Consider the following 26,954-nt stretch of genomic DNA (forward strand, 5'->3'; position numbering starts at 1 on the left):
GTAGCTCTAGCTTTGTGCCAGCTTCTGTTCTACGCATTTTAGACACATTAACTGACTTAATCCTCTTTTTTTAATTTAATTTTTTTTTTATTTTTTAAAGACTTTATTTATTTATTTGACAGAGAGAGAGATCACAAGTAGGCAGACAGGCAGGCAGAGGGAGAGGGAGAAGCAGGCTCCTCGCCGAGCATGGAACCCGATGAGGGACTCGATCCCATGACCTGAGCTGAAGGCAGACACTCAACCGACTGAGCCACCCAGGCACCCCTGACTTAATCCTCTTTAATAACCCTCTGAAGCAAGTACTGTCATAACCTCCACTCACAAGTGCAGAGACGGAGATCCAGAGAGATGGGCTAACTTGCTCAAGTTCACACAGCCAGTACAAGGCAGGGCCATATGTTGAACCAGGCAGTCTGAGTCCAAGAATCTGGGCTTCCATCCCCAACTGTCAAATCTCTATATGGTTACCCAGAACCAGACCCCCACTTGCTTCAGACATGGTTGGTGTACAGTAATTTGGTCCTGGAATACTCCTTTTCATTTGAATCCGTTTGTCCTGAGTTAATCCCATAGCTGACATATTCATTGAAAGACTCTCTCTCTTTCTTGCTTCCCGGGCTGATCCCTTGGGGGCAAAAAGCACTTGAGTTCTGGCCTCACTATCTTGTTCTACCTTCCAGTTCCTGTGACCTTGAACCCCAAGGGACTGATGAATTCATGAATGAATGTCCAGCTCCCAAGTTGGCCCACACTCTTCCACCCTTGGAGCCTGAGTGATATGCTCATATCATGCAGAGCGAGAACTTGCAGCAAACAAGGCTAACCCAGACATGCCCCATGTGGCCAGTGAGGACCATGGAGTTGCTGGTTACTCCACACTCTTGACTCTGGGGCTGTTGAATACAGCATCCTCCCCCCCCCATCTCCATTGGGTACCATCTCAGGAGGGTCTAACGCATACTTACCTTCACTGTTTTTTGTGGAGTTTGAGGGGGCTTTTTTGATGAGAAAAAAAATTACAATCGTCATTTTTCTGTGCAAGGTCTTTAAAAAGCAAATAGAAAGATATTCAGAGCCCGCCTATATATTTTCCCTCTCTAAGTGGTATTTATTTAAATGCAGATATCCTGGTTTCCCGTGTAGAGTTGCAAGCAATACCTTTCAATTTAAATGTTAATAGGAGTGTAAATTTCAAAATCAAAATTTTTCTGTGAGGGAGAACTGCTTTTTCTGGTTCTATTTAATGGTTCCCCTCGCCTTTCGTCCTCCATCCCCCCTCATTATCCACCCCCTTGTGCACACCATTTCCACTGTGCTGAACTAAATTCTTTTTCTAAAAAGTTGAGAATGCACCTTTCTCATTTCAAAACTTAGACTGTTAAGCGCTTGGGTCATGGAATACAGATGATGGGCTCGAACCCAATAGGATTCATGAGAAGATTTTTCTCTATCTCAGCTTTGGCCCACAGAGTCCAACTCATCATCCCGGGCTCTTTCTAAGGGGATTATTCTTAGGTCCACCCTGCATAATATTTTCACAAGGCTTCAGATACATGAGTTGGGTTTTCTTTCTTTTCTAAGAAGGCAGGAAGAAATGGGGAATGAGATACAAGCTACGTTAAGTTCATGGATGCAGAATCCAACCCTTCACAGAGAGTGAAACAGGTGGTCTCTTACTCCCCAGGAGAGCAAGTAGGCACACGGGGCAATGCAGATGGGCAGGAATGAGGCCTTCGTGAGCACCTGGCTCATTCCACAGGCAGAGCGGCAAACGGGATTTACTCAAGTGCAAACAGGAAACAACAAAGATTTCAAGACAATGGAAACCATGTGTACTGCCTTTCAATTCAGGTGCAGCAAGCATCATTTCCTTCCTAAGGACCTCCCGCATGCATGTGAGATCCAGCTGCTTCTTCCCTTTATTTTCTCTTCCCTTCATTTTCTCATTATTTTTATCCTGCTACACTGTGTGTGTCCTGTAAGCCTCCTTACATCATTTTTTGGGAACATGATAGCCTGTTAATACATAAATTAGAAATGATTTTATAATACAAATTTCAGTGACTTTGACTCCGCTATTTGAAGGGGTTGGTTTTGTTCTCCAGATGTTTTCAATAGACTCCTGTTCTTATTTCATGGAGACAAAATATGTTTCGTGTGTTGCCTCTCTTGGAATATTAATAATAATTTTGAATTATTGCCTCTTCTCTCTGTGGCTTGTTTCCTCAAGTTCTTTGGCACCCAGGTTATAGGTACTGGATTGTCAGGGGGTGGGGCCAGAGCGCTGCCTGGAAGCACTGGGTTGGGGGGGGGCTTGTCAATGGGAAGCTCCATGGTAGAGTGGTGGGAGGGGCTGCCTGTGGGGCTCCCCCAGTGCTGGGTGCCTAGGTCTTTCCTCCTGTGCTGGTCATCACTGGAAAGACCTCTCCCGGTCCCCGGACTAGACGGCAGAAGCCAGGCAGTCAGCATCTGGGGGCTGAGTAGAAGGGGGCCAGGGTCCCAGGGGCAAGCATTCAACATTCTGTATGTGAACGGTCACTTAATCACCTACGTGGAGTGAGCCTCGCTGAGCTTGTCAACCGCAGTGCTAGGTACCCCCACTCTACCCCCCCGGGGAGGGGAGGGGTGGGGACACCCCAGCATTGTGGGGTGGGTGAGGGGATCGAGGGATCTAGTTCAATCTCCCACGGCTTCCACCAAATCCTGGTTATTTATGCTCCTCCCCTCTGGGTAACTTAATGGCCTGATCCAGAAGAACCTGAGGCTGCCCGTTCATGGGTCTCTGGGCGCCGCGGTGGGTTGGTTTGCAGCTTGCCCACGGTGGCATCTAGTTGGGCTCTACCCAAGTGCACCGTCCACCAGCTTTGCCGCTTCTGGTCCTGGGTTGTTTCCTGTCATGCTTGCCCGTCCTTGTGGATGCCTATCTTTGGGGGGGGGGGGAAATCACGGAACTGTAGTTCTCAGCATATCTGGGAGGAAGAAATGCTCGATACATTTGTTCAATCGCCATGACAACCCAGCAGGTCTTTAACTGCGTTATTAATTTTATTTTCCCACACAACTCACTCTTCCTTTATGTCACTGGTTTGTCGAAAAATTATTTAACTTCTTTGGATCTTGCTTTCCTGTCTGGAAGATAGGACTATTTCTTGTCCTGTATCCCTTGCAAGCTGTTGTGGTGGCTGCACTGAATTACTACATAGGTCTGAGGACAAAATACCCAACCACACATGCATGGCTCTGCAAATTCAGCCTCACGCGGTGACGATAAAAATCCTCCTGGCCAGTGAAAGTATTTGGGCCTGACCTCTGGTCTTCATCCTGCTTTCCAGATCAACAACTTAGCCCGGCCCTCAGCTTTTGCTGACAAAGTGCCCCTAATCTGTGCCCGAGGGCCACAGCCCCTCTCAGACCTGGGACACAGGTGACAGTTCCCTGTCTCAGAACTTTTGCAAGAGAAATCATCTTCTTCATGCCCCTGGCTCTCTGCCTTTCCTCTAAGTCCTAGACTTGGCTTTCCTCTTGCAACCATGATGACCTTCCCACTTCTTCCAATTGCATTTCCTTTTCCTGTCCCGCCCCCTTTGTCCATTCCAGGCCCAAGGGCGCACGCCTTACAGGACACACTGTCCACGTGATCCCCCAGGCAGTACTTTTGCTCCCTTGGATCTGCAGAGCCTGAAGATCAGGAAGGCCTTCCCATGAGCAAGGCCAAGTGCAGTGGTTGGCGGGGGGAGGGGGCTCTGTGGCTTCAGCAATGTTGTCTGTCTCCAGTGCTGCCAAATGGGCCAAGATTTCAGAAGCCCCTCATGCACTGAAAAGGGAACCAGTGGTCTCACAGGGGCACAGAACGAAATTTCTTGATGTGCTTAAGGGGGATATGAACCTACTTTATTCCAAAAATACCGACCTTTCCTTCCCCACTCCCGCCGCCTCCTTGCCCTTGACTACAGTGGAGAGTGGATGAAGCATTTCCAGGGGTCAGCCCAGATGGACTCACACGTCAAGGGGGGGTTTCTTCTCTACCAGGGAGGCAGCTCGGGCCTGGCTCACTCGAAGGACCGTGGGTGGCGGCGAAGGAAGAAGGGCTGAGCAGGTGGCAGCAGAAGAACCGTGTGGGGAGTTGGGGGCCAGCACGACCACGGCAGTTAGCTCCCAGGCTGAGTGCCTGTGCGCCTGGCAAGACTGCACCTCTCCTTTCCAGAGGGCTGTGGGTGCCTGAGCACGGAAGCAGGGAGCCGGGCCGGGAAGCTTCCCCGGACACATCAGCGATCGGCGCCATCTGCGTAGTGTGGCCTGGTAATTGCATGGTAATTAGGCAGCCCTGGCAGTTCCCCTCAGTGACTATAATGGTTATTATGTCTCCCTGGCCAGGGTAGGCATTCCGGGCTGGAGAGGCGAGGACCGAGGAGAGCAGCTAGAGCAGGAACCTGGATGGATTCTGTGGATGAGATCCGTGGCAGAAGTCCGTGGATGGATTTCTGCCTCTGCCACAGGGTCCTGTCCTGCTTCCCATCCAGGCTGTTCTCCTTTGCCCCCACCCCCACCCCACGCCCCAGCCAGCTCCTCCTGGGAGGGGAGGGTTTGCCAGCGTCTCATCGTCCGTGTCAGGTCAAGGAGCGTGGACCGAACCCCTCTTCCGAGGGGAGAAGACTGAGAGTTCTCTGGCCTAACTGTGCCGGGGTCTGCCATGGCTCCTGATGGGGGTGACTGAAGTGGGAGAGGAACAGAGGGGATGGGGCCCTCGGGGTCTGCAGAAACCTGCCGGGGACTTGTGAGGGATGAGATGAGCTCGACCCAGGCTTCCCTGGGGTGTGGATGTATGTAGTTTGTTGTCGAGTGCCCTCCCCTCTACCCTCACTCTCCCTCCCTCCTGTTGAGGGAGGGGAATGCCCATGGGGTCCTCCAGGCTGCTCTGGCAAGCCCCTGGGTGCAGAGGCGGGGCAGATGGCTTGCTCCTATTTAGCCTCATTGGCAGGACTGGGGCTGAGACTGGGGCTGGCAGCTGGGCTCCGCACGGACCACAGAGGTGGACAGGGAGCTGCAGGCCGGTGGGCGCTGGGGCAGAGTGGGGGGAGTCAAGGACAAGCAGCTAGGGTGTTACCCAGAAGGGGATAAGAAGGCTGGATGCCAAGGAGGGCGTGGGAGGCTGGTGGGGGCGCGCAGTGGAGGGCAGTGGAGAGAGCCAAGGGCAAGGTGCTGAATGAGGGAGGCTGAGATGTGAGAGCGGCTCTGCCCTCGCTCTTCCACTAAAAATACTGCCATTCTGGACAGCCCTTCTCCTGCCTGGTACCTACATCGGCTTTGTACAGCGGAGTCAGTGAGGTGTGGGACAGGGAAAGGCCAGACCCAGAAAGCTGGGCTGACCTGGGTCCTGGAAGCGGAAGAGGCCTGCCCAGGGGCTCCGTGTGAGAGCAGGATGTGTGGCTCTCCCCCTGCAGCCCCACATGCAGGGAAAGCTGAGCCCCTGGGAGCCCAGCCGACCCTGGAGGGAAGGGAGGGAGCTCCTGGCAGGTGCAGTCAGCCCGCCAAGACCTCGCCTTCCTCCAAAGGCCCATTTCTCCCCAAGAGGTGGATGATGCCCAGAAGGAGATAAGAAGGGTATCACCCAGGAACCATACAGATCTGGGCTTGATGTCCTGTTCTGCCACTCGTTCGCTGTATGGCTTTCAGCAGTTCACTCCGTTTTTCAAATAGGGATAAAGACAGTACCTGTCTCAAACGGTTGAGCCAGTTGCTTGGGAAGGACAGTGCGACACCTGGCACCAAGGAGGTGTATAAGAAATGACACCAGTGGGAATGCAAGCTGGTGCAACCCCTCTGGAAAACAGTATGGAGGTTCCTCAAACAGTTGAAATTAGAGCTACCGTTCGATCCAGCAATTGCACTACTGGGTATTTACCACAAAGATACAAATGTAGGGACCCGAAGGGGTACGTGTACCCCAATGTTTATAGCAGCAATGTCCACCATAGCCAAACTGTGGAAAGAGCCAAGATGCCCATCGACAGATGAATGGATAAAGAAGATGTGGTATATATACACAATGGAATATTATGCAGCCATCAAAAGGAATGAGATCTTGCCATTTGCAACGACGTGGATGGAACTGGAGGGTGTTATGCTGAGTGAAATAAGTCAATCAGAGAAAGACATGTATCACATGACCTCACTGATATGAGGAATTCTTAATCTCAGGAAACAAACTGAGTGTTACTGGAGTGGTTGGGGGTGGGAGGGATGGGGTGGCTGGGTGATAGACATTGGGAAGGGTATGTGCTACGGTGAGCGCTGTGAATTGTGCAAGACTGTTGAATCACAGATCTGTACTTCTGAAACAAATAACACAACATATTTTAAGAAAAAAGAAAAAGAAGAAGATAACAGGAGAGGAAGTAAAGGGGAGTATGTCAGAGGGGGAGACGAACCATGAGAGATGATGGACTCTGAAAAACAAACTGAGGGTTCTAGAGGGGAGGGGGGTAGGGGGATGGGTTAGCCTGGTGATGGGTATTGAGGAGGGCACGTTCTGCATGGAGCACTGGGTGTTATGAACAAACAATGAATCATGGAACACTGCACCAAAAACTAATGATGTAATATATGGTGATTAACATAACAATAAAAAAATTAAAAAAAAAAAAAGAAAGAAGAAATGACACCAGTGACGATGACGATCTCCCCCGATGCTTATGAACCCAGCTGTCCTGGCCTGCTTTTTGCACGCAAGGATAGCTACCAACGGGGGCGCTCTCCTTTACCAAGGGAGCTCAGTTGTACAAACCTGTCTGAGAAGGGTAGGCTGCCTTCCCGCTCCCCACTTCTGCCCAGGGCCAGGATGCACCTTGGCCCTGAGTTCTAGGTTCTGAAGCTAACCTCTGTCCCACTGCTTCCCCACAGACCTGCGCAGGATGACAGCCGGCTTCATGGGCATGGCGGTGGCCATCATTCTCTTCGGCTGGATCGTCGGCGTGCTGGGCTGCTGCTGGGACCGAGGCCTTATGCAGTATGTGGCAGGGCTTCTCTTCCTCATGGGAGGTAAGGCCGCAGGCTTGGGGGCCTCCTGGGGGGCAAAAGTCCTGGCTCCTGGGATTCTGGGAGAGTGGCCAGGGGACATTCGTTCATTCGTTCATCAAACAGTTTTTGAGTTCCTTGTAGCTCTCTGCCACTGTACCAGCTTCTGGGGATGCAAAGGCTAATAAGATGTGATCCTTCACCCTGACAGCCTGGCGTGCGAAAGATGGGGTGGCCGCGGCGCGGAGAGAAGTATCAGACCCAGAGAGAGCACGACCTCAGAAAATGCTCCGGCATTTTATGCACATATCGGGCTTTGTGGGGTGGGGGAGGGAAGCTGGGCAATTTCCTTTTCAGAAGCCTATCTTCACCCTTGATTTATGAGTCCTCAATGCTGCTACCGTTGCCAAATAAGGCAGTCTGAGGGTGGTAGACAGGGCTAGACCTTCTCTTACATCTGTCTCCCTTATTCTCTGCTGGTGTCGCGGCCACCGAACTGGCCCAGCGTCCCTATAAAAGGTTGTAGATACAGAGAACTGTATGGCTGGGCAGAAACAGGTTCCAGTCCACAGGAAGTCAGGTTGGTACACACTCTGCGTGCGCCTCTCTCTTCCCTGCAGTGTCGGTCCAGAGCTGAAGCTCCCCCTCGGGTCTACTCCGGAAGGAGAAGTGGGTTGGTGCACCGCGTGGAGCTGGGTGGAGGGGAGCTGGGCTTGGACAGCCGGAATTGGTCGTATTTATGGGAAGACAGGAAAGCGAGTCCTCCATATGCAAATAACGTCTGTTAGACTTTAGGGGCCACATGCTTATTATGGCCAGCTCGGGTCCCCTTTTGTGAAATGCCTGACGCAGGGGTTCTGGGCAGAGATGGGAGCCCGCAGAAAGGCGGCTACTGTCTCTGGCTGCAGGGAGAGACGCCTGAGGGCTAGTTGAGCCGGCGGTTGGCAGAAGAGAATTGCGGGATTCGTCCTGGGGCCCGACTGTTTGCCCCCATACCCCTGACGCACAGCCATAATGAGCCAGAGACAAGATGAGGCTTTCCAGGCTGACCGAGCCCTGTGCCCCAGAGTCAGATGTACCACACCTGCAGTCCCGGGGGAGCGAGGAGGGCTCTCTAGCGGCCCCTACACCCCTCCTCCTGGTCTCCCTCAGATACAGGCCCATGGTCTCCCTCAGATACAGGCCCACAGGACCTGCCCGTCCTTTGTCCGTGCCCCGTGTCCTCCGTGAAGCGAGGCTTGGGCTCAGCCCCGACCTCTGCACTCTGTTTTAGCCAATGGCGGAGACCTTTTGGTTTTCACCCTCCAGTCATTCAAAGTCTCCCACAGACCCTGAAACGTAAAAAGATAAAAGTGGAGCGGCTCTGTTTGTAGTGAGCGTTCCCTCTAAGACACTTTCGGTGATACACAGACAGGCTCCAGTAAGTGGTCTTTTCTAAGGCTCTAGAAAGGTCTCCCAGGAATCGGAGAAAAGCTGAGCAAACAGGCCTCAGGCAGAGCAGGAATCCTCGAGCTCTGGGAGCTGACACTCTTTCATCCTCACCGTCTCGAGGTGTTTGCAGCTCCCTGCACGCGCGCCCCTCTCTCCAGGTCCCGAGGAAGGCTCACAGCCAGCCCAGGTGCTAAGCCTCCAGAACCTTTCAACCCTCCTGACAGCTTCCTTCTGGGTGGCTCAAGTCAGCTTCCAGAGAGACCGAGGAAGTATGTGATTGGCCATCTCGCCGGATCACACACCATCGGTCAGGCAGTAAGCAGGCCAGAACTGAGGGACCATGGCTGGGCCCACAGCTGTGACCAGGGTGGGGTCAGGGGCCCTTCCTGCTCACCTGGGACCATGGGTGGGAACTCTCTCCAAAGGAGGTATGGGGGCCTGGAGCCCTGCGCACAGCCAGGAGGCCCAGGGCTCTGGGGCCACGGTCTGAAAGCTTTGATTGATTAGGGGTCAGAGGCCCCGCCCTACAGGGTGCATGAGTGGGTTCGTGGCTCACCTTTTGCCTCTGTCATGCTCCTCAATCACTGCACACACCAGGCACCTGAAGAGCTCTTAAAAATACTGATACTGGGCTCTTGCCCCAGAGCAGTCCCAGCAGGACTTCTGGAGGTGATCCCATGTGCAGGCAGGGGTGAGAACCTGTGAAATAGCTGAACTTTAAAGTTCTCTCCAGTGGTAAAATGTTATGCTTCTAGGGGTGAACCGTTGGCCAAGACCTTTCGTGATTTGCCTGCTTTCTTCCCTCCACTCTCCCACCTCTTACGACTATTTCTCGAAGCCTTATGCAGCAAGAGAGAGGCAAGTGCTGTAACAGGACGTCGGTTATTGCTGCACGGACCTCTCCGAGCCCTGGTTACTGAGGGGCTCAGCGAAATCTGCTTTCTAGGATGTGCACTGTATTTTTTTTTTTATGGCAAAATCATAGTTCATGTTAAAATGTTAGCATCAAGAAGGGCTTTGGAGAAGTTGCTGTTCTAAGAGCTGTTTCTTGCTGATTGGGGCACTGTCCTGGTTGGAGTTAACCCATTCCATCCACCCTGGAGCTTTGTTACCTGTGTCCATAAGTAGAGTCATCGCCTCCCAAAAGAGGCTGGGGAGAGCACGGGTGTCCACACACCCCATGGCACCATCAGGCCAGGCTCCAATGGAGGAGAACAGGGACAGAGCCACGAAGGGCTGATCTCTCGAACAGGGGCCTTTTTGGGAAGCTGAAGCTCCAAAGGGTGGAAGAACACTGTCTTCCTCCTCAGGTTTGTATCCTTTCCAGTGAAGCCAAACACAGCCATGGGAGTCCAGATGCCCAGAGCAGCTGCTGACCCCGTGAATTTGGCTCAGTTAGCTGGAAGAGGGAGCCGACTCAGGAGCAGAAGGTGCCCTACCCCCCCATTCCCTGCTCAGCAGAGGGAGCACTGAGAGGCCCAGGGGTCCACCCCGAAAGGATGCTTTGACCTATAAAACCCCATGTGTCGGCACCGAACCCTCCCAGAACGTGACCAGCGCTTGCCCTCTAGGAGTGGACCTTGTAGGGTTGGCCTGTTCCAGTGCTCAGAGAGTCCGCTTCGGTGACAGTCACCTCATGCATAAGGCAAAACAGTCAGTCACTCAGACTACAGGTATTTATGGCAAAGTGGGACAAAAAAGGCCTCAGGGCTCTAGCTTTCGCCCAGATTGGCATTCCAGGCATCTAACTGAGCACAGACTGGGGCCCAAAGGATTAGACTGAGTTACAGGAACAGCTGGTGGGGACCCACCACAGCAGGGGGCCAGGGGCTGGCCATGCAGGGGTGTGGTGAGCAGATGGAAGAAGAAGAGTCTGCACACATGAAAAAAGGTAAATTTGGAGTCAGGAGTCCAAGGGTGGAATTTCGCTTGACATTGGTTGAAACTACCAGGGCCCAGACACAAAAACAAAAACAAGCCAGCAGAGTTCTCTTAACAGCCTCTTCTCTGTTCCACTGTGAAGGAGGATGGCCCGTGCCGTGCACCCCTCTGTTCCAGATTTAACTAGTGCCCAGCTTTAACAGAGGAGACCCTGTAACTCGTGAAGTAACTAGCAACAAATTATTGAATTAATGCTCCGCGCAGAGGAGGCTGTTAATTAAGCAGGGCAGCTTTGTCGGGCCAGGAGGCTGGGGGGTGCTGGGGGGTGGGTGGGAGCCAGTTTCCCCTTTGGCAGGGCCTCCGGGAGCGACGCTAGCGCAGACTGGCGCAGCACCAACTGGGTCCAAGCAGCTGCCAGAGACGAGTGTCTTGATGAATCATCGTGGCATTCAGAAGCTCAGGAACAGGATGACACGGGGGAAAGACAGCACGGTGGGGGAGCATGGGGCTGCTACGGGCTCGTGTAATTCTCGCGCGGGGGGACCTCGGAGACCCCGCATGGACACACATCCATGAACTGCGTGGGAACATCCAGCCCCCGCCCTGCCCACGCGCTCCTGGAGGACACCCGTCATCTCTGCCACCCCCCAGGTCTCGGCCTCTGTGAGCTCTCGTCTCGGCTGACCCTGGAGCCTCCTGTCTAGACGCCCTGACTGACTCCATTCTGGCACCCAGCAATCAGTCCTTCACAGAGTTAGCATAATTTTCTCAAAACCCTAAGTCCGATAGGTCACTCATCTGCTACCAGTGCTCCAGAGGCTTCTAGTCAAAGTGAAAATAAAATCCACATTCTTTACCCTTTCTCTTTAGAAGCTGTCTTAGCTTCTAAGCTAAGGGCTCAGGCTGCTGTAACAAAATACCCGAGATCGGATGGCTTATAAACAACAGAAATTTATTTCTTCCTGTTCTGGAGGCTGCGAAGTCCAAGCTCAGTACTCGGGCACATCCAGCGTCTGGTGGGAGCCGCTTTCTGGTTCATAGACAGGTGTCCTCCTGCTGTGTCCTCATGTGGTGGAAGGGGCCAGGGGGCTCCGTGCGGCCTCTTTTGTGAGGCTGCTGATCCCAGTCACGAGGGCACCACCCTCATGACCTAATCACCTCCCAAGGGCTCCTCCTCCTAATACCATCACCTTGGGGGTTGGAATCTCAACATGTGAGTTCTAGGGGTACCCAAACCCTCTGTGCTTAATGGAAGCCCTGTGTAACCTGGCTCATACTACCCACCCTCCCCCCAACCCCGTTGCTCTGCTTTCCCCAACTCTGATGTCACTCCAACCACACCGGCTGCCTTTCCCGCCTAGAGCACACGTACCTTCACTCCAAGGCCCTGGAGCTGACTGATGCCTTTGCTCATAGAGCTCTCCCCGCTGGGGTCTCCTGGCGCGCTCCTTCCTCAGACGCACACCCACTTAGAAGTCACCCCGAGAGAGGGCTCCCTGGGCCACCCAAATCCATGAAGCCACCTGGTCACTCTACATTTTAATTAATTCAGCCTTCTTTGGCTGATATATATATAGGTTGATTTTTTTTTTTTTTTTTTTAGCGGCTTAAAGCAAACATGTATTATCTCACAGTTTCCACAGATCAGAATTCCAGGTGCAATTTAACTGGGATCTCTGCTCAGGGTCTCACAAAACGGCATTCGAGGTGTCAGCCGGGGCTGGTGTCCCCTCCCAGCCCAGGGTCCTCTTCCAGGGTCACGGTGTGGTTGGTGGGATTCAGTTCCGGGCTGCCGCACTCAGGGAAGCTTGTGTGTTCGGGGGCTGGCAGGAGAGAGTCCCCGACCTTCAGATCTCCTTTTAAAAAAAAATAGATCTGTTTTTTAGATTTATAATTTTAGATTTACAGAAAAATGGAGCGGGTAGTACAGAGAGTTCCCATGTTACCCTCTGCCCCTGCACAAAGTTTCCCCTCTCTCAACATCTTCTGTTAGCAGAGTCTGTGACAATTAATGAATAAATATCGATAGATTATTAACAAATGTCCATATTTTATTCAGATTCTCTTAGTTGTTACCTGATATCCATATTTTTTTTCTCTTCCACGCTCCCATCCAGGATCGCATGGTACATCCAGTTATCACGTCTCCTTAGGCTCCTCACAGCTGTGGCCACTTCTCAGACTGTCCTTGTTTTTAATGACCTCTGCAGTTTGAGGAGCACTGCTCGTCCATACTGCAGGCTGCCCCTCTGCTGGGACTTGCCTGATTTTTTTCTCATGATTAGGCCGGGTAGTGGGTTTGGGAGGAAAATCGCACAGGTAAAGTGTCATTTCATCACACCGTGTTAGGGGTACATCCTGTCCACATGACGGAGGAAGTTGCATTGTCCCTGATCACCTGGCTGAAGTAGTGTGTGGGGGCTTCTCTGCTGTAGAGTTACTCTGTTTTCCCTGGTTCCATGTTGTTCTCTGTGGAAGGATGTCACCAGGCACAGCACACACCTGAGGAGTGGGGGCTTTCTCCTTTAGGGTGGAGGATCTACATAAGTTATTTGGAATTCTTCTGCAAGGGAGATTTGTCTCTCTCTCCCATTTATTAATTTATTTGATCATTTATTTATGTCAATGTGGACTCGTGGATACTTATTTTTTATTTTGGGTTATAATCCAATAACAGTTTATTTTTTGCTTCAGTTCCAGCTTTGGCCATGGGGAGCTCTGTCAGGTGGCCCTGTGCCCTTTTGACATATCTTATCAATGTGGGGTTTTGGTTTTGGTTGTTGTTGTTAATTATTTGTTTGGTGTTTGTTTTTTCAGCTCTTACTACTTTCTGGCACCACAAGGGGCTCCAGGCTCCCTTGTATATTTCCTGCCATTTCTCCAAAGAGCCCTGGTTCCTTTTATTGCAGAAGGGTGTTAGACACCAAAATCTGGGCACTAGGTGTCTGTAGTGTTGTTAACATTCTGTATTTGTTCATTGCCTCTCTCTCTCCACTTAGATGTAAGTTCCATGATGAGCCCCAGAACCTTGTCTGCCTTGTTCTCCGAGGTACCCCCCAGGTCGGGAACAGTGTCTGCACTCTCAAATATCTGTTGAATGCATGCATTGCAAAAGTGAGTTATGTGTAATAGAGAGTATTTTGTTTTGTCTCAGTGGAACAGGTATCAAGAAGGCACCCTGCCTTATCTTCCTTTCCTGGCCTGATCTTCTCCCCTTCCATGGGATTCCTCATCCTCTCTCTCTTTATTTGAACAGTCCTAGGGTCTGTGTACTTCTGGTAGAAAATATCTCAAATTCCCTTTGGAAGGAGGGTATGCATTATACATGAATTCATGAAGACCTCTATCTTTAGTGGGAGCTCAAGAGTGTTAGAAGTGGAAGGGACCTTAGAGACCATCCAGTTTGATGTCCCTGTGTCTCCGGAGCAGAGTGGTTGTGTCAGTTGTCCCAGGCCCCCACGCTAGTGAGTGGCATCCTTGGTGCCAGGGCTGGCCTGTGATAGCAGCCTTTCCTGCTGCCTGGGCGTTCAGCTCTCCGGGCCACACGCACATCTCCCCACACTGGCATGCCTCCGGCCCGTGCTGCTGGGCAGGTGCCAGGCCTGGAATCTCGCTCCATTCCCTTTCTGCTCCTCCCTTCTCAAAGCACAAAGGGGCATACGGAGGAGATCATGGCCGGAATTGAGGGCACAGGTGGTAATGGGAAAAGGAAATCATTAAAGGTCCTTTTCCTACCACCTGTGACCAGTGTGGCCTTTTCTCCCTTCCCAGTCAGCCTGGGGGAGCGAAGAGAATGTCCTAAAGGAGCTCAAGCTATCAAGTTTGAGTGATTGCAGTGATTTGCAGACCAGCGATACCAGATGTCTCCCCCTCCGCCGGGCTCACCGAAGAGCAGTTCAGCTGTGCTGTGAACCCCCAGATGCCCCTCTTCTGATAGCCAGAAATCTTGATAAAGGCCCAGCAATTCTGAGAACGTACAAGCCTAAAATGGAAAGTCTGAGGCCATAGGCGTTTTGCCTGGGGGGGGACTTCTTCCATTAGGCAGTGAAATGATTTTAGGGATGCCCACAAAGTAGAATAAGATCTAGGGTTATCTTCAGTCTCTCCCCACTGCCACTCCTAGCTCCAGCACTCCTTTTTTTTTTTTTAAGATTTTATTTATTTATTTGACAGAGACAAAGATAGTGAGAGCAGGAACACAAGCAGCGGGAGTGGGAGAAGGAGAAGCAGGCCTCTCCCTGAGAAGGGAGCCCGATGCGGGGCTCGATCCCAGGACCCTGGGATCATGACCTGAGCCAAAGGCAGACGCTTAACGACTGAGCCACCCAGGCGCCCAGCTCCAGCACTCCTTAGAAACATGGCTAGGACTGCATTTCTATCTGTCCTGGAGGCACCGTGCCTTCAACTTCATGACTGTGGGTCATTACTTCATGACTCATGGGTAGGAAGAGGGAGCCCATGTAAATTAGGTATTCTGAGTTGGAGGAGAGGATAAATCCAGTAACTCAGTGACGTACCACGTGCAAAGCTTATAAAACCCGCAATAAGTGGTAGCTCTTACTGTTATACACAAGCCCTAAGTAAAGTCCATTCTAGTAGGCAGAGAATTATCTATAATCTACTACATGACTAAACAAGGGCATAAAACCCATCTACTTACCCTGCTAAACTGCTTTTGTAGGTTCGTGGGAGATTTCACTAGAACATCACAACTCTCCTCCTGGCTTTTTGTATTACAACCTTTCTTCCAAAATCCTGAGCAGAGATTCACAAAGTACTTTATACCCTGGAATATATCTGTCTTGCCTTTCAGAAGGTGCTTATTTGAGTGTTTATTAGCATTTGAAAATTACCTTCAAAACAAAGACATTTGGGAGAGGAGACACATTGCCAGGAGGATTAAGGTGCAACCTGCACCCTTGCCTAATGTGGAACGAGGGGCCAGGGTCAGTCACTCCAGCAACGCAAGCAACGGGAGGGCTTAATTTTCACCCAAAGAGCTGGAACACATCGAAAGGAGTTGCACCCTTGCCACCCTTTGGAACCTGCCTCCATTATAGATTTGCATTTAGGGGAGAATAGGAAGCAGTCTTGGCCCTGGAAACCCAAATCTCCTCAGTGAGGGCCATGTCCGAATGCCTGTCACCTGCCCACCACACACTCAGCAAAGCCACAGTCCTCCATATTTCCCAGAACAGGGCGGTGCTTTGACATTAAATTCCCAGAAGGAAATGCTAAGACAGAAAGCAGACCCCAGAAGGAGGTGGAAAGGAGGGTAGATGGTGAAGGTATCCAAGAGAGCTCATGGGAAGAACCAGCCCTTGTCTCTTGGATGTCCCTGCCCATACATGCCCACGAGCCGCCCTCCATTCCCCGCCACCTAACTGGAGGTTGAAGTCCTTGTTCAGGAACTAGGATCCTAACTAAAAGGGAGAATTACGGTTTTATCACGAAGAACTAGTCCAGGACCAGAGGAGCCATGTGACCATTCATTCGCTCCTTCAATTTTCCCATCTGCAAGGAGGACTAATAATAGTACCTGCCAGAAGCGTAGTTGTGAGAATTATAGAGTTAACTCATGTGAAAGGCTTTGGACAATGGTTAGCATTGTTCTCAAGAAAGTTTGAGATGCTGTGTTAGCTACTTCTTTGTGAAAACAACCACCTTCAATGACACTCCACTCTCAGCAGCCCCGTACCATCACCAGCAACACCATGCAAAGACCCTGCCATGGGATGATAAAGGTGAAATCGCTTGAATTCGGATGATGTCTCTCTGGCTAAGCACCACCCTACTTATTCATTCATTCAATAAATAGTCATTGCTTGTCATGCGCCAGACCCTGTTGTTGAAGCACGGGCTAGAGCAGGGAACAGGACAAAGTCCTCATGAAGCTTACGTTCTTGTTGGAGAGACAGATAAGCAAGTACCATAAGTATATATATATACGCTACCAGGTGACGGGCACGGTGGAGAAAAAGAAAGCTGGAAGGGAGGTAGAGAGGGATGGGGGCATTGCTGTAGATGAGGGGGCAGTGGGTGGGCAGAAGGCCTCTCGGGTGGTAACAGTTGAACAGAGCCTTGAATGGAAGCCTTCAATGGAAGTCTTCCATTGAATAGAAGTCTTCCCGGGAAGACTTGGCAGGATCAGTCCTTGCAAAAGGACTAGCAAGGAGAGGGGACTTGGGATGGGAATGAGCCTGTTGGGTCTGAGGAAGTGGAGCAAGAGGACAGTTCTGAGAGGAACAGAATGAGTTGGAGATTATTTCCCCAAAGAGAAGAGATATGGGGCCTTGGAGGCCATGATACGGGTTTGATTGATTGAGGGGGCATCATCTCTCATCCTGGCCTGACTTCTATCTATTTCACAGATTGCCCTGGGTTTCTTGCCTGGCTGAGCACTTGATATGATGTGGCATTTATCAGTGATCCGGCTTCCTTCTGGGGTGCCGAGAGCTGGAGCTTCTTCTACTTCCCATGGCAGTTCCTGTGAGTGGGGCGTGGTACCTGTGCCCCAGGGTGGCCAGGTCAGGTAGGGGGACTGTCATGTGCCCCTGAAAATGTTGCACTGCTGCACACCTGGGAGCATCCCTCCCCTCCAACAAGGGCCAACTACATAATTTGCGGGGCCTGATGCAAGATGAGAACCTGGGACCACTTCTATTTAGACTTTCAAGATGGTGACAGCAGAGCATGAGAGCAGGCATGCCCATGAAGCCAGGTCTGCCTCTATCCCTGTCCCACACTCACACTCCCTGACCCCAGGGCATGGCAACCGCTCACTGCAGGGGCTCCAGAGGGTTCTGAGAAATCAGGTCTTTCCTCTTTCTGCTCCCATTTCCTCTTTGCCCTAACTTAGGCCAAGTCTGCTGTGCTTAAAATCACCCCTTGTCCCTGATGACCAAATAATCACATAGACATGCGTTCCCCTTTCCTTAGATCAAAAGCTGGCTCCCCCAACGTTGCCCAAAGGCCTGCGAATAAGACGAAGCTGAGTTTGTTGCTTACTGCCATCAGGGAGAGCAGCACCTTGCAAAACTGGCAGGGTCCCGGAGCAGGAAGGTAAGGTCAGGGTTGATGGAGAATTGGAAGTTTGCTTTAAGGCCTTTATTTCAATGCAGCTGTTTGATTGAGTTTGGTTGAGAATACTGATCATGTCTAGGATTGATGGAAACAGCAGGATTGGGAAAATTTTCGAGCACACACTGTTGATGTTTTCAGCGGAAGCCGATGGATCTTCTGTGAAGTTCCTGTAATGAACAGTCAAAACCAGTTACATGGGCAGGACGGACCTGGAAGTGTAAAGGAGACAAGGGAATAGCAAAGTTAGGTTACTCTAGACGCTAAGGCATGGTTTTGGTTCAGTGTCTAGGCTGAGGGTGAGGTGGATGATTTGGAGTCTCACGCAGGATGAGTGATTTCTCCACAGCCTGGTGCCTGACTGGCCTGCCTCTGCCAACACAGGCATGTCTGAATTATCCAGTGAATATAGACCAGAGTCAGGCCAGGACCCTGACACCCTAAGGTGTCCTTTTATCATGGTAACAAGACCCTGTCTTTCTTGGGGTAGACATAACATCGCTGCACTGAATTGGGGTCCTTGCTTGCACACAGTGGATTATTGGCAAGAGTGGGATGGGGGAAGGGCAGGCAGGAGATGAGAGAGAGGGCAGGGCAGCTGGAAGACCATCTCCATTACTGGGGGGGGGGGGGGTTGTGGAGAAAGAACAGATTCCTCCAGCAGCCTTTTCAGTGGAAACAGAAAGACCCAGAATGTGGTGGTGACTTCATAGTGCTTGATTGCCATGGAAACTTAGGTAATTTCTAAAGCAGCTTCAAAAGCTTCCATCCCTGTGGCTCTTCTAGGATGTTCCTACAGAGGTGTGCGAGCTTCAGGGAAAGGGAACTTGTCAGGCAAGCCTCCGGCTCTTGAAATGAGTCATAAAGCAAAGAAAAATGCTCGTTCCTGAAATAAAGGGAGAGACCCCTACTAGTGGGCATAAAAGCGGCTCCTGGGGAAACAAAATGGAGGAGCAGCTATAAATGAGGAGGAATTTCCTCTCTCCTGCCCTGGGGGGTTAAGGACAGGTGAGAAGCGGCATCAGAAATAGCCAAACCCGAGGAAGGGAGGCGGGGAGCTCTGCCCCCAAAGCATCTTGTCAGCCCTACTACTTGGATGGCTGAGTTGCATTATGTGGCCACAGGAGTTAGGGCCCCTGCTCCCTCTGCGCACCCGAAAGCTGGCATGAACTGACCTGGATCCTTGAGCTAGGGGCAGGGCCGGGCAGCCCCCACAGTGTACAGGCAGGCACACCTCTGAGCCCAGGGCAGCACACCTGCACCTCACTGCCATGATGCTGATGATGCCCCCTACGGTTGGGGGTGGGGAGGAGCTTGGCAATCCTGGACTCTTCAGCTCTCCACTGAATGGGGGGCTGGTGACGGCCTTGAAGGCCCAGGGGTACCAGTGGGAGAATGATTCCAGGAAGGCCCTAAAGCATTACTCTGGAGAAAGTTTACGAAGATGGACCCAGAGAGATAAAGGAATTCTGCTCTGGTGGACATACTTTTCATCCTAACAGACCTTGGGCTTTGGGGACAGGTGAGTAATGGTGTGCATTTTTATCCCCCAGTATAAAATTGGAGAATGAGGGCCTGTGCGAAGCTCTTCTATGTCCCTGACATTCTGGAAGTCTCCTGATTTCAAAAATACTTTCCTGTTATCAGATCGTGTCTCATACCACGAGTCTTACTTGGGGTTTGGAAAAAGCACTCTCCCTATCTATAGAAGCCATTGGAGGATCAAGGATATCCCAGATGTGGCCGTGAAGAGGCCCGCCCATCCCCAACTTAGTGAACCATTAGAAGCCACTCATTGCACATCATTCATTAAATAAACAACCAGCTGTTAAGTACCCACTCGGTACTAGGTACTGCATAAGATAAAACCCAGTGCCTGGGAGTTGCTCACAGTCTTAGAGAAGAATCAGACACCTAGACCCATTGGTGTGAGAAAAGAGCAGTTTTCCTTTTAATGACTGACACCTTTAAAATGCAAATTAGTGAAAACAAAAGAATTCTGGGTCTGAATTTTCAGCAGGAAAGAGGGCAAGGAGAGCTTCAATCCACCCACCCAGGGAGGAGGTGCTGGCCACGCAAAAAGGGCAGAAGGGGGATCAGTTATGATTTGGGTGACCCTGGCAGTTCACAGAGCTCCAAAGGAAGGGCGAGGGAGGCCTCCATGGACTTCCAAAGGCCCGGAGGAGGCGGGTGGGAGAGGCAGAGCGGGAGAGAGGAGCCCACATTTCAGAGCATCTGTTCTCCCTCTGTGGTAGATGTTGTTCAGACATTAATGCTTTCATCTCTCCATCAGCCCTAATTTTGTAGAGCACAGACTAGGCCCAGGGAGCCACAAAGCAAGCCTGAAACTAAGGTCTTCAGGTTCATACCCACTCTTTCTTCTCTGTTCCCGGGACGTGTGGAAGAAAAGGAAAGGCTCCTGGGCGAGCCCACCTGGGACAGAGAAGCAGCCTGAGGAATTAACCAGCCAGGCAGACAGGCTTACTCGCAAGCCTACCGGAATGGTCCTGCCCACGGGTAAGGGGCAGGCAGGTATTTGTTTGGGGGCAGGACAGGAGGCAGAGGGGTAGAGAGGCCAAGAAGGGAGTCACTTCTACTACCGGAGTGTCAACAATAGCAGTAAGTCCAGATGTGATGAAGGTCAACCACAGTTTCACCACCCGTGAGATAGTAGCTGCCTTCTAGGGTCGTGCTAAAGAAATCACTAAGAAGTGGACCGTGCTGAACATTGTCCGGCATGTAATGAGCACTTCCTACGTGTTTATTCATGTGCTTGGTTTATCACTGGCTCTTACCTTCTTTGTGGTTCCTAGCGCTTGCTTCGAGAGTTTAAGGTCGCATGGTTCCCAGACCCAGGATTCCGACTCAAGTCTATTCGACTCTCCAGGCCAGGTTTGTACTTACCATGCAGTGCTCTCTCTCAAATAAAAATTAAGTGGTATTTATGACCCTCAAGCCACTCTTGACCTGATCGGGTGAGGGAAGACCCCACACACACCTCGCATCATGGTGGATGAAGACCGTTGTTCTTGGGGTGGCAGAGAAGATAAGGCTGATTCTGTTGAAGGGAGGTTTCCTGGAGAAATAAGGAAATGAGCGTCTTCGGCCGAGAGCCTTATCTTTTCGTACGCTCTAGACAGGAGACAGAGCTTGGGGCTGTTACTCCTATAGCTCCACCACCAACCCCCCTCGTCTCTTGAAGTCTGGTTTCTGTTCCCACCATGTCTCAGAAGCTCCTTTCTTGGAGTCCTGCTTCCTCCTGGCTGTTCCACCTGTCGCCTGTCCTCGAGCCTCCTCTTTCTGACCTCACATGGATTTACCTGTCTCTGTTGCTCAGACTCTCATCTCTTGTCTTCCATGACAACACGCTCATGATTTTTCCTTTCTTCGGTGCCTTTTCTGTTCTCTTTGCTCTTTGCTTTATCTGTAAATGTGGCCTTCAATGCTCTTTTTTCTTTTTCCCTACAAATATGTCTCCTTGTCACCAGTATCTGCTCTCACAGTGACAATGACCGCTGCATGGATGAGTCTGGAACTGGTATTGAATGGCCCATTCTGAGCTCCAGCCTCATGTTTTTAACTGTTCTCTGGACGTCTCCACCCTTCTGGAACCTCAAACATGCCTTGGACTAGACTTGTGCTTTCTCTCTCTATGGTACGCGTGTGCTTTATGTTTGTGGTGTACGTGCCAAGCGCCTGGCTTACTGTGGGTGCCTGACAAATGTCAGCTTCTGTCCTTTCCCTTCTCCCAATGAAATGAGCTGCTTTTCTTGCCTTCCACAGCACAGGAATCTGCCAGTCACCTCTGAGTCATTGTTCACTTTTCCAGTATCACCCCTACCTTAGCATCAACTGTCAGCACCTGCCAGTATCTCCTTTGCCATATTCTTTGTGGCTCTCTCGCTCATGTCCATTCCCTGAGCGCTACTGGGGCCCTTAGTACAATGCTAGTGTCGGCCAGTCATTTAGCCCTGGGTGGACGTCTGTGTCCCCAAACTCTGAGCCTCCATCTTCTTATCTGTAAAACTGAGGGGGTGTCGCCTACGCTGTGTGGTTTTTGTGTGGATGAAATGAAACAATATGTAGGAAAATCATCTAGCAGAGGATGTGTATCGCATAAATGTTCATCTCCTGACTTTCCACTTAATTCAACCTTTATACACCATTCTGTCTTTCTAAAAATACGCCTCCTGCCATGTCATTTCTCTGATGGAAACATTCTGGGGTTCCATGTTGCTTATCGAGTAAAGGTCAGCATCGCCAGCCTGGAGTTTAAGTTGGCCACAATCTTGCCCCAGCCTCACCTTCAGCCACACGTCCTGTACTCCCTCCACACCACCTGCTGTCGCCTCCCTCCGTGCCACCCCGCTCGGCCCGATGAAGTCCTCTGCTTCCTCAAGGCTCAGTGCGCACTCAGCATCTTCTAGAAACCTTTTGAATCAGCTTAACTAAAACCAGACTCTGCCTCTGAACTCAGGCATCACTTTGTACCATCTTGATGGCACTTACTTCATTGTGAATATCTCTGGGAGCAGAGATTGAGATAATTTCCTATGTTCCCTCTGGGTCAGAGTCTCCATGGTAGCAGGGGACCTCTTCCTTGCTGGCTCCTCCAGTGGTCATTTAAAATAAGTTTTAAATCTTAATATGGTTTCTGGTAACTTCGACGTATTGGACTTGGGTCCTTTCTGCTAACGTAACATAAATTAAAGTCAGGACCATCTTCCTCCAACAGTCTTTCAAATATTTGAAGACTGTTCTATAGCACTTCTTAATTATCTGCTTTACAAACTAAGTGCAGCTCACTAAACATTGAGTGCCTACTGCATGCTAGGCATTGTGCTAGCATCCAGGACACACAGATAAGGACATGGATGGTCCCTGTCCTTAAGGGCCACCCAAGCAGTGGTGGAGAAAGAGTGGTGGGTGCCGTAACAGAGGGGCTACGGGTGCCCAGAGAAAGAGGACCTTTCTGTGCCAGGGACTCCAGAGCAGCCTCAAGAGGGGCTAGAGATTGAGGCTGAAGGAAGAATCAAGTCAACTTGCCCTTAACTGTTGCCCTCCAAAGGCTTTTATGCCATCAATCAACTGAACCTGGACTGAGGCCACTTTCTAGAAGCAGTGTGCCAAGTCTTTCTTTATTCGTTCTCATTTAGGACTTCACATGTCATTAATACATTTCTGTTTTTCTCTTTCTCTGTGTAACTAAGCTCTGTCGTGAATGAAGCAAAAAAGAATCCTTTTTATCTAAAAAAAGAGTGCGTAAGCAGCTTTATGTGAAGGTAAAATGTAAATCTAGTGTGACATTTGACCCCCCCAATTTCGGCCCTGGGCGGGAAGGAACGCCAATAGCTGTGTCCTTCGCGCGCCTCCCCCTAACAAAACCTAGGAATTTCTTAAAGATCCCACCATACTTCCAGGCTACAATTTATTTAATGAAAGTACCCCCTCTGGCTCAGCTCTTACCATTTTCAGACAAGTGCCATTGCCATCACATTTCCCAGAAGCCTCTGGGTCCAGCTTTTTATGGTGCCTGAGCCCGTATGGCCAAGGGGCAGTTGGACAGTTATCTCCCGATCTCAGCATTCCCATCGGGGCCCATAACGTAGGAAAGCTCTCTCTTCAGGAAGACACGCCACCTTTCAAGACTCTATTTCCCAAGGGAGAAGAGGGAACTGACTTCTCGGCTGAGGCTGGCCAAGAGGCTGAGCTCGTGAGGCCTAGCACCGTCTGGGTCCCCTGCGCTGCTTGCTTCTCCACATGGGCAGCATTCCCAGGTCGATGCCTATTTGTCTCTCTTTTCTGGGCCTACCAGTGTGAGTCAACACTTCAGGGTGAGTGTATCTGCTTTGCAAACCCGAATGTCCCCTTAGGCGAATCATCCTAAAATGTCAGCCTGGGGGAAAGTATGGGTGCCCTTGAATGTGGCCAGGGTTCAAGCCACAGTTGCCATGCTATAGCCTTATCAGTAATAAAGCTGACGTGTTTTTGCCCTGTTGGCCTCCTTTCTGTGACTCTTTTCTCACGAGAGTATGAGTTCGGAAAGCCAAGATGAGTAATTATCATCCCCCAAATCTCCAGGATAGGTGGAAAGAGGTGCCCAGGTTGAGACCCATGGATGAGCCAGGAGGAGCTGATGGGAGGGGAGGACCCTTTCCATGGGCTGGGGTCCACACTGAGCTGCTGGGGGTCCTCTTCTGACCACCAGCTTGCTCTGTCCACTTAGCTTCTGGCCAGCTGCGAAGCTACAGTCTTACTGAAAGAAAGTTAAAGCTGTGATCTTGACTCATTTCCTTTCTAGACCTCCCCACCCTACACCTGCTAGGGAACTCCTGTTCCTCCGCAGGAGCTCACCCCCCTCCGTGGCACAAGTAAGGAATGAAGCTGTGTACAGGTTATGAAAGGTCTTCCAAGTTCTCTGAAGAATTCAGCAGTGAGAGTTTTATTATCTGAGCCATGAGTCTGAGTGGTTCCCAGAACCTCCTCGGGGCCGCCTTTGGTCACGACGGAGGTTCTTCTCCCAACCTAGTCGATGGGTCTTACTGAAGCACCACTGTGTATAGGGGAAGAAGAGGACTTCTCTGCTTATAATGCTTACAGTCCAGCCCCAGAGACCATCCACATGCACGAAAAATGAGAGCCGACATAACAAGCGGCCAAGGCGTGGATTTGAATCCTGGCTCCCGTACTCACTAGCTGTGTGACCTTGGGCAATCTCCTTAACCTCTCTGTGCCTCACGTTCCTTACCCACACCTCATAAGGTCACTTGGAGGATTAAAAGAGCTAACATGTGTAAAGCACTTGCAACAGTGCCTGCCACGTTGTAAATATTACATATCAGTATTTGATCCATATAAAACTATATATGTATTCAGTGACCCAGCGGTGAGGTGACATCAGCTCAGAGGAAGGCCAGCCCAAGCTAACAAACGTGCCAGGCATATGGAGACATAAACCAAACCAGGTGGCAACCTTGCCTGATCTTCTGGCTACCACCCCATGCCTCTTCCTGTCCTAATTAACATGGCATTGGCTCGGATCGGAAAGGGTAGAAGCCTGAGAGATTTCTTTCAGGAGCCAATTTCTTCCAGACACTCAAATAGCTGGGCCCCCATCCTTCCACATTTAAAATCAAGGCAATTTAGAGCAGAGCCTCATATGCACACTGATGTCGAGTAATGACATCTAATGGTCTCATCCAGCAGCCCTTCTGTGCATGTCAGGAGGTGAGCAGCAGTGTCTTCTCTCCAGGTGGCTTGTGTTTGACAGAATAACTGGCAGCCCATCCTAGAGCAGTTCAGAGAGAATGGAACCATCTTGCCCCCATACCAAGAGTCAGGGCATCACTTAACTGGAAGGATCACAGAGATCTGGCCCTTCCCTCTGTGTATTGCATGGTTGAGGGATCACTGCCAGAGATGAGGTGATCTGCCCACTTCATGGGCCAGGGATGGGACCAGAACTCAGATTTCCTGATTCTTGGTGGAGTTCTCTTTCCACCACGCACATCCCCGTTGGCTGTAGGTCTTCTACCAGGAAGTGGGTGTAGACTGCCTTAGTGTACCTCTGGGCCAGGAGAGCCTTAGACCACCAAGACAGGAATTCCTACGTAATGATAGGTCTACTTGTGCTGGGCTTCCTACTGGCCCTGGGGGGTGATGTGGCTTGTGTACTACTTAGGAAGATCAATGACCAGAGCAACCAAGAAGCTGTAGCATCAGTGATGGTCTGCAGCAGGTTTTGAATTACTTCCAGCCTTGTCCCGAGCAAGAAACCCAGGACAAGATTGCCCTCCACCCTAGAGATTCTCCACGTTTGCTCTGCGGACCATTGTCATCCACCAGAAAGGGTTGGCCTACAAAGAGAAGGAGAGAACAGAGAAGCAGCGGCAGGAAGATGGCATGTGCTAAGTGGCTTTACTCTTGGAAGCTCACTGTTCACAGCTTGAGAATGTTCCTTTCTGCACAGCTGTAGATGCCACTCTCAGTTTAGTTAGGAAGCCAGTTGGATCCTACCAATTCTCAGCTCTGAACCAAGACCCAGATGGATAGGAAGCTCCAAAGATTCACATTGAGAAAGATGTGATGCTGTACTCTTGGTTCATTGTCTTTCTAGAACTCTTCACGCATACATAGATGCCCATCATATGGAAAACTCATAGCTCACCACAGACCACCCACCTCTGATTTTCCCAACTTTTTGCTCCATGAAGCATGAAATATCCCAGGGCAGGTGGGCAAAAGTGGAGTGGGCCAGTGGTGACTTTTTCTGGGGGATTTTTTTTTAATGGGGGCAGTGGGAGCAAGTATAATGGATAGTTCTCAGATGTTTCTGCAAACAAACAGTCCAGGTTTTACGGCAAAATCAGATATTTGCTCTGTCGCATATGCTTTGGGACCTCTAGTAAATTATTTAGCTGGAGATTACATGTGGGTCATATAATGTATGTTCTGTGCCGCACGTATTTGCACACGTTTGTGATCACGGCCTCGAGGTACAGAAGTTACAACACCTGAGACTTGGTTTGAGTCAGCGGCCTATGTCTGAATGAATCTGTAGGATCTCAGAATGGCTTCCCTGTGAGAAAGAATGGTGGTAGTGTTTTAACCAAAAAAAAAAAAAAAAAGGAAACTGTACTCTGTAGACTAAAAATGATAAAAAGATAACTCTTAACAGCCCACTGTATACTAGGTGTTTAATAAATGAGTGTGGGAGAATTCTAGACGCCGCCCCTATATGCCAGAGGAACCAGGTCAGAAGCTTTGTGGCAGCTTGAAAAGGTCCCCAGCTCCTGTTACTTATGGATTCCCAACACTGCTATTGGGGCTGCTTCCTTTTACCCATCCTGGTTGAACCACAGGCTTACAGGCTTCTCCACCAATGTCATCATGTAACCCTTGCTAGACACTGTAACCTCTCTGAGCCCGAAGATAAGTTCCGTTACTGAGGAGGATCTGTCTCAGAAATGTATTCTGAGATCTTCCAAATCCTGTGGTTCTGGTTCCACAAAGTCCACAGAATCAAGAGTCCTGAGTGAGTCCTTCCTCTGGCAGCAATTGCTTCCTGGTGTGGCATTTACCCTGGGGCGGGGCCGGGGCCTGGGGGGAACGTGGAATGGGTGATGGAGAGGAAAACAGCAACTTCATTTTTTTCTTGTCCTCCAGAACAATTTTTCCTCACCCTCACTTAAAGCCTTCCATTTCTAATATTATACCTTATGTATAGAAAGCAATTTCAACTTCTGTAAGCCTTTTCACATTTATTATCGCTTTTCAAAATAATCCTGCAGAGAGGGTATTATTCCAGTGCAGAGTTTCAGTGAATATAAAAATGCTTCCTGAAACCCAAGGTGCCCAGTGAAACATGGGTAGGTGCGCACATGCGTGGGCACGCATGCGCACACGGGCAGGTGCACAAACCCCTCAGCCATCAGAACGGTTTAGGAGGAGGAAAAGGTTGGGAGGACAGGGCGTGGCATCAACTTCATTCCCCTCTATGTTTCAAAGCCCGTATTTTCACTTGAAAGCCCGAAAGCCTGGAAGTC

General features: G+C 50.6%; 1 protein-coding gene across 1 annotated transcript in view; it reads left to right on the plus strand.

Moving 5' to 3' along the window:
* TMEM178B (transmembrane protein 178B) overlaps positions 1-26,954 on the plus strand; it is a 335,584-nt gene that overhangs the window by 296,411 nt on the left and 12,219 nt on the right. Inside the window, exon 3 of the mRNA XM_027574298.2 lies at positions 6,904-7,041. Coding sequence (XP_027430099.1) covers positions 6,904-7,041 — 138 coding nt within the window. The remainder of the gene's footprint in view (positions 1-6,903; positions 7,042-26,954) is intronic.

This window comes from Zalophus californianus, chromosome 12, assembly GCF_009762305.2.
Source record: "Zalophus californianus isolate mZalCal1 chromosome 12, mZalCal1.pri.v2, whole genome shotgun sequence".
In the NCBI taxonomy this organism is placed as follows: domain Eukaryota; kingdom Metazoa; phylum Chordata; class Mammalia; order Carnivora; family Otariidae; genus Zalophus; species Zalophus californianus.